The sequence below is a fragment of the Pundamilia nyererei genome, unplaced genomic scaffold, assembly GCF_000239375.1.
Source record: "Pundamilia nyererei isolate P.nyererei 1_Seehausen unplaced genomic scaffold, PunNye1.0 scaffold00046, whole genome shotgun sequence".
Classification (NCBI taxonomy): domain Eukaryota; kingdom Metazoa; phylum Chordata; class Actinopteri; order Cichliformes; family Cichlidae; genus Pundamilia; species Pundamilia nyererei.
The window spans coordinates 1,711,595-1,719,955 of record NW_005187447.1 but is presented as its reverse complement, the minus strand read 5'-3'; the positions used below and the strand labels follow the sequence as shown (position 1 = coordinate 1,719,955).

At 38.4% G+C, this 8,361-nt stretch overlaps 1 protein-coding gene across 1 annotated transcript; it reads left to right on the top strand.

Moving 5' to 3' along the window:
- Positions 1-343: 343 nt before the first annotated feature.
- On the top strand, positions 344-6,545 carry tmem165 (transmembrane protein 165). Its single transcript, XM_005732290.2, has 6 exons — positions 344-705; positions 1,096-1,321; positions 1,457-1,632; positions 2,308-2,490; positions 2,694-2,799; positions 4,773-6,545. Exons 1-6 carry the CDS (start codon positions 553-555, stop codon positions 4,847-4,849), a joined length of 921 nt encoding a protein of 306 aa, XP_005732347.1. The 5' UTR covers positions 344-552; the 3' UTR covers positions 4,850-6,545.
- Positions 6,546-8,361: the final 1,816 nt, after the last annotated feature.

Sequence of the window (8,361 nt, the reverse complement as noted above, 5' to 3'; positions counted from 1 at the left end):
TTATTTGCCAAGCAAATTTTCTGCTTAAAGTAAATAATATTATTACTAATAATAATATATTTTTAAAGTAAATGGGCTGATATTTAGAGGGGCAAACACTCATTATTGTTAGGATTAGAATAGTAATGTTACATAAAAATATATAAGAGAAAATTTGTAACTAATAAACAGAAGGTCCTTTTTCAAGTTTTTTTTTCAATGCAAAACTATTGAAAGAAAACAATAAAACTATATTTAAATAGCATTATGATCGACAATGAGATTGTCCATTCACTGAGCACTTCGCTGTGTGCGTCAGCTTACAAACCACGTCATTCATTTGAACGTCCAATCATCTGTCTGCGTTGCTCCTCTTTGCGGCAGCACGGTTCTACTTCGCCCATGAGTTGAGTTGGCCCGGTCGGTCTCTCTGATCGCGACGTGTGTTACCTCAAATTGTATAGGTTACTAAATATGGAGTTATACGGTTTTGTTGCAGATAACATGCAGTGATACGAGGGAGAGAAATTAGCGCGCAAATCGAGTCGTGTCGGTGTTTCGGAAGAAGTAATAATGCCTCGCGCGGCTGGCAGAAGAGATGGTGGGGCTAGCAGAAATGTGATGTGTGTCTTGTTTCCGCTCACCGCCGTGTTTTTGTTTTTGTCGGTCGGTGTTACTGCTATTCAAGAGGAGCAAAAAGCTGTCCCGGAACAGCCCCCACAAGAGGTGAAAGGTTTTGCTTCATTGTCACTAATTAAGTGTTTTATCGTCATTTATAGGAAGCGGTCTTTGACGCGCTTCTTCCTCGCGCCCCGGGCTAGCCGAGCTCGTGCTAACTGATACGTCTCGCAGAGTTCCGGGTGTAACGTTAGCAGAAATGGACAAAGTTACACTTGAAATTTTTAATCGTGAAGAAATTGCTTTAAAGTTAAGGTGACAGTCATTTGGGTGTCACGACGAGAAGGTCGTCATGTCCCCGCCAGTTTTGTTTACCTATTTAAACATTGTGGCCGAAGTGTTACAGCCAACAAGGGCAAACTTGAATACCTCATACTGATTTTTATTACAAACTGTGTGTAACTCAGCTGACAGTCACTGTGTGCATTTCCTTTGCAGAAAGTCTCCAGTGCCCAGCCACCGGGCCCAGTGGTTTCTGAAGATGTCTCCACCAAAGGGAACCTGGGCTTCATTCATGCCTTTGCTGCCTCTTTATCTGTCATCATTGTCTCTGAGTTGGGAGACAAGACCTTTTTCATCGCTGCTATCATGGCCATGCGCTACAACCGCCTCACCGTGCTGGCCGGGGCTATGCTGGCCTTAGGATTCATGACTTGTCTTTCTGGTTTGTAAAACTTTGGATTTGGCCTTGACTGTTTTTTTTTGTTTTGTTTTTTTTTTTTTTTGGCATTACCCTTCGATCGGATCCTGAGAAATAACAAATACGTGTTGTTGTTGTTTTGTCTTTCCCACATCATAGTACTGTTTGGCTATGCCACTACCATCATCCCAAGAATCTACACATACTATGTATCCACTGCTCTGTTTGCCATCTTCGGTATTCGCATGCTTAGAGAGGGGCTAAAAATGAGTCCAGATGAAGGTCAGGAGGAGCTGGAGGAGGTGCAGGCAGAGATCAAGAAGAAGGACGAAGAGGCAAGTTAACTTGATTCTAAACTATCTAGAAAAACAACATTTTTTAATGTCCAGTAGTACAACTCCAGTCCACATACATAATTTACATATTCAGTAATAGAAACTCCTCCTGAGTGGGTCCAGTTACTAACTGCTGACACCATTTTGCTTAGTAATTAGCGATTCGCAAATGGCTCATATTACTTAATCACCCAGAAGACCTAGTTACATTTTGCTGCTGCTGATGTGAGTTTTTGTTGTGTGGAAATTCTGATCTTATCATCAGGCTATATGAGCATATGGACACTTTAAAGTTGCCTGAGGCTGTCTTATTGAATGGCACCATTATGAGCTGTAATCGAAGTGTTGTACTGTAGACAAAAAAAACAAAAAAACAGATGGCTGATTGAACCTCTTAGCAATAGTGACAGTTTGTCATACAAAGTCAAGCTTAGTTATATTCCCGTGCAGATCTGCATTCTAAGGTGTACTTGTAGAGGACATAAATCTGCATCCTCTTGATCAAAACAAATCCGTTATAAGGAATATAGTTGGACCATCCACAGAGGACCTCATGACAAAATTTTGATCAAAGTATAGCACCCTTGTAAGTGAACCCTGCCTCTTGCAGGTACTGAGCCGTGAAAGTACTCTATTGGGTTGTCTTTCAAACCTCATGCCTTGTTGTCTGTGCAGCTCCAGCGAACTAAGCTCGCTAATGGGACTGCAGATGTGGAGGCTGGAACAGGGACTGCTGTTCCTCAGGGAAAGTGGCACAGCTTCATCTCACCCATCTTCATCCAATCCCTCACTCTCACTTTCCTCGCAGAGTGGGGGGACCGATCGCAGCTAACTACAATTATTCTAGCTGCCCGGGAGGTTTGTGACTTTCACTGTTAGACAGCTGCTGTTTAATGCTTTGTAATATATTTTACAATAAATAGAGGCCTTTCATTTTCACTTTGATTGGCTGTTTGTTTCTTTTAGTTGCTGCTGTATTAATACACTGGTAATATTTAAGAAAAGAGTAAAAAAATAAATAAAAATATGGTATATAAACTGTTTTTGTTTTTTATTCTTAGGATCCATTTGGAGTCGCAGTGGGCGGCACCATTGGACACTGTCTGTGCACAGGTCTGGCTGTGATAGGAGGGAGAATGATTGCCCAGAAGATATCGGTTAGAACAGGTAAGATGGTAGGAGAAGTGTGTTCCTATTCTCCTGGGAGAATTCCTCTGGAGGCAGCTCTGTTTACATACAATAATTATCAAAATATTTGTAGACAATCCTGTTAAGGTTTGATGGATTAGGTGGATCAGATTTAAAAACAAGCAGAGAGAGAAAACAGCGATCTACTGTTAAACTAATTGTTATTTTGCCCAAAAATGGTACACACACAATTTACAGCCCACGTTTTACAATGATTGAAATGCATTTTTATTTTTAAAAAATCAAGTAGGTATTTGTAGAGTGCAGTCTAAAAATAAAAAGTAAAGTAAAAACTTTCAAAGTAGAGCTGTAATGACTCATTGAATAATTCAAATAACCAGACGACTTAAAGAAAATCTTCGACACTAATTTTCTCCTTTGTTTAACACACGGCTGTGTGGCGCTCAGTCATCTCCATGTAAACATGAGTGTTTCACCACTAACACTTTCATTAGAAACGTATCTAGGAGCAGGCATGTGAATAAAATATGTCAGTGTTAGGCCCATGTTTTTCAACAAGAGTATAATAACACAACAGCAGCAGTGATGATGTTTAACATGGAGTCTGTCTACACGCACGGTGAAGAGCAAAGAGGGGGAGTCGTTACTGAGATGGTGACCTCAGTTAGTGAAAGAAAACGTTTTTCTAGTGTCCAAAACAGCAGCGCTGTTCTTGTGGTCACCATTAAAACCTTTACTGGGAAAAAGCTAATGGGAGTCTTCATCAAACCATCCAATCAATGAACTCCAAGCTTTTGTTTTATACAGTGAAAATCTATAGTAAAGCTACAGAAGTTGCATTAAAATATCCAAATGAGCTGTTAACTTGGCCTGATACCATGTTTAAAATTAGGCAGCCGGCTGAAGCCTGACGAAAACAGTCCCATTTTGTATCATAATGATTCCTGAAACAAGCAGGAGGGAGTCTAAAGGAGGGCATGGGGTGTTTAGACAATATTTCAAGGCTTTCACAAATTTGTCTTTCAGATTTAAAGTGAAATTAAATATGAATAAACATGTTAATATTTTAAAAAATATATATAAAGTTTGCTGACCTGTGGCTGTTAAGTCAGACAATGACTTATTATTAACATGTCATTATTAACATCTGCACCATGATAACGTCTTGTTTTCAGCAGCACGAAAATTTTGCATAATAGCACTGGACAAACTTCAGCCAACGCATGGTTCTTTAAAGGCTTACAGATACAACCCCATTCATTCACTAACACACTCAAACATGCAGACACACACAGATGCAGACAACCACATACACATGAAACCTACCTCATCCAGAAGATAAAATATTAATTAAAGGGTTTAGGTGTTTTTTGACAGATGCAGTTATATAAAATGGAAACCCACGAGCAGTATATTTTGAAAGAACTGTTGCGGGGGGGGGTTTCCCCCTCTTTTGAATATTTGTTATTGCTCATTAATAAGTTCTTATCTGATTGCTCAGTTAATCGATGGACTAATCAATAGAATACTTAATTACTAAATGAATCCTTATTTGCAGACCTATTTCAAAGTCACTTTTAGTTTGGATTCTGCACCATTTCTAAGACTTCAGTCTGCTGCCTCCACCTAATACGATTCATTTAAAATTTTCTTGACATGGTTGGTGAAGATATTGGGCCATTTGCCCTCCCCTAACTTCCCTCGCAGGAATGCTGAGACTCCTGGGAGTCCTTCCTAGTGATGCAATGCTGTAATCATTTGGTTTTACCATCATGAAAATTACTGGTAAATTCACATTTGCTACAAAAACCTCAAGATGACCCATGATGGGGCTTCACAGAAAGATTCAGTAGTTTGTTCATATAGGTATATCAGATTTAAAAGATAAAAAAAAAAAATGAAGAAATCAGTTTAGTGTCAAATAAATCTGCCTTGTTTAATCTGAAAATCTTTGCTTAACTGACATTTGTTTTCTTGTTTTGTTTCTGTAGTTACAATCATTGGAGGAATTGTTTTTCTGGCATTTGCCTTGTCTGCCCTGTTCATCACACCAGAAACTGGACCTTAAATTGGAGAAAAGACTTTCAGGTTCACTCTGTAAATACTCGTAACATTTGATCAAGTTGCTGTAGATGCATTTTAGTTTCGACCCTCTTAGTCTAAAGGACTCAACAAAGAGTTGGAGTCCTGTCTTCCTTTCCTTGAACGTCTCTGTTCCTTTGTGATCTGTGAATCAGTTGGATTTCTCAGAGGTTAATTAACAACCTGTAGGTGGCATCCAAACCTCATGGGAAATGTGTTTGTTGACTGCTTACAAGGTGTGTTTCATCTTCATCTCGTCTAGTGAAGGAAAGACTGAATCACAGAGGCCTGATTAACAGGTGCGAGCTTAGAAAGGAGGGAGGACTTTGTCACACTCTTTAAAACTTGTATTCTTTTCACACGGTGTGTGAGAGAAAACTAGATTGTTGCAGATTGCTGCCCTATAACGTTCTACAGGTGGCTCAGAAACTGAAGCCAACTTTCCTCATCGTAATATCTCAGCAAAGGAACTTAGTCCATTTAAAAAATCTTTTCCGTTTTTAATGTCTATTTTAAATGTTAAGAATGAGCCCCTTTGCTGTCAGGTGACTTTTGGCAGAATATGAGCCGCCAGTTTCCTCCCAAGTACAGCAGTTGAGGCTGGTGTTACTGTTGTTTCCACTATCTGTTATTAGCTTCTTCGTTTTTTTAAACGCACACCTTACAGAGGTGCATGTGACAGTGCATTCAGATTCTCTGTCAGATTGGACCAGTGTGCAAATGGCACAGCTAACATCACACTATCCAGATAGCTCCCCTGTGGTTACCACACAGATTACTTCCAACGGTGTGAGCATGTCTCGAGTACTATTTACTGCTGCTACATGTCAGATGTGGGACAGCTGTAGAGCATATCCCCGTCTGGTGTTCTGCGGATTGTGACAGAGCTTGTTTACTTCAGAGGGAAAAACACCAAAACCAGAACAAGCTGCACATTTATAGCAACAGTTTCTGTGATCTGACTTACACTAAGATTTTTTTTTTTTTCTTTTGTAAATACAAGATTTTTTTTTTCCTCTAGTTTCACATAAGAGCAGTCCTTTACAGAGACCTGAACCACTAGAATACCTCTACTTACCTGTATTTGAATGTCAGCATACTGGGTTTATCTACAGTTCACGTGAACCTCTTCAGAAATGATAATTGTATTTACTCATAATGGTATCAGACGGTAACGGTGAACAAGGCGTGGGATTAGGTTGAAGAAAGGGCCAGGAGTCACCCTGACAGGTTCAGTCTTCCTCTGCGATTAAAGCCATTTCCAGCATGAACCTCAGTTACTGAGACAGATTGTAAAGAGGACTACATCAGGTACAAAAATTATTTATCCTACACAAGACTTGCAGTAGAAGCCACTTCTCTTAGGTGTGTTGGATCTGCGGTGACAGCTCGACCCAACTTAATTTAGACCTAAATTTCACCCTTCATTTTTAAATGGTACGTATTTATTTAGCTTCCTTTTCTTTTTCCTTTCTAGGCATATGTATTGACAAAGGGTGGATGATATTACTGTACAAGCAATGGAAATATTTTTTTAAGTGAACAGGCTAAAGCTGTGTTGTCAATATTTGACAGGCTGTGAACTACTTCTGTTTGTAATACAGGTTCTTTGAAATGCCTATAAGTCTTTAAAAAAAAAAAGATCAATAAAAGTTTCATGTGTTGTCTGATTTCTAAACTAACATTTAGTGCCGTGTTTGAGTTGAGTGGTGAGGAGGAATACAGAGTCAATTATAGGAACAGCACCAAAGATGATTCACACAGATTTATTTTTGAATCCAAGGGGAGCAAAAGATTGACATATTTGCCTCATAAGGGAAGGGTTATGTTGAGGTCCATGAATAATTTGGCTCAAGAAATTAATGCAAGTCACCTTAAAGGATACCCATTACACTTTTCATCATATTACTGTCATCTATTTACTGATACAGTGACTAAAGCTCATTTTAGAGTATTTTTTCCACTTTGCTCTGTATATGGAAGTTTATTTCAGACACTGCATGGGTGGAAAAATGACATCCATAAGTCAAACTTTGGGGTTTGGTTTTGTTGATTCATTTAATATGCCATCAACCTGGCAGGGACTACAGATGAAAATTAATCCATCTGGCTATTTACAAGATTAATTTTAGTGCTCATGTTAATTAATATGCATTGTCCCTTTGAAATAAACATACATATACCAACTTAATGATTTATGGATGGCAAAAAAAAAATTTTTTTTCAGTGGTTGAAACAAGTTTTCATGCCTTTATGTCGTCAGTGAGAATAAGTATTAATCATTCTTAACACGTCACATCTCACGCTGTTCAAACTTTGTTTGCTAAGGGCAGCAAATCAGAAAAGCAGAGGGATGAGCGCTACAATGAGTGGTTTCAGACAGTGGATGTACTGAGGGGTTGCACCAACATCCAGTATGAAATGTAAACGGATTATTTTGAACTTTGAGTCATGCAAAGCTACGGTAATGTTGTTAAAGAATTTACCAAAAAACAATGAAGCTGGAAATCAGCACAATAGGTCATCTTTAAGTGTCTTTATAACACTGGAGTGCAATAAAATGCTAATGTGTACAATTTCTAAATGTTGGATATAATCAGTAATTTAAGTTGAGCTGAGGTGTTTAACCTAATAACAAACAGCAGGTGTCAGTAGTGGATGCTTAGTGCAACATTTCCCAGTTGTGCTTCATAGAAGAACAAACTGGAAGCCTTAGCATTCACTACAAACTCTTAAAGCTTTTTAGAAAGAAAACTGGAATAGGTTCTATTATGTGGTTATAAAGTTGTAATAGATGCATTTTTTGATGATTAAGAGATTAACTGCTCTGAATTGAGTTGATTGTTTTAGAGTTAGATATTAGTTTTGCCAATTTGTAATTTAAATATTCTGCTTGAAGTAAATAATCCATGCATATGTGTTTTTCAGCTTCACATAACGATTAAATATATTAATTCATATCTGCACATTTTTCTAGAACCACGTGATCAGACTTGCCTATAATGTAGTGAGAGAGGTTTATTAACAACTCAAAAAGACATGACTTAAAACTCTTTACAAAGGGTGTATTTTTTTATCTCAAATGTAACCAAAGATTTCAATTCATACTCAGATGTGTTACCAAAGTTAAATCAGAAGTTGGATCTTCTGGTCAAACCTGAACTACTGACGTCATTACAGGAGTTCAAAAGTCCTGCTCCCGTCATCAATCAGGGTGTGACCACATTGTGTGGGATGTAGTCATGAAAGATTTAATGTTGTTTTTTGCTATTGAGCGCATTGCAGCAGTTAATTACTTGAGCCAAACCACAAAAAAAAAGCCACAAAAATATGAACTGAAAGCAGAGAGAGAGAGAGAGAGAACACCGAGTTTCTAGTGTGTACATCAGAACTACACAACACTGAACATAATTCACTGTGTTCTTTGATTTAGGGTTTGTGTCCTAAGGTTTCCCTGGACAACCTTTCCCCCACTTGTTTTTGAGACTTGCCAGTGAC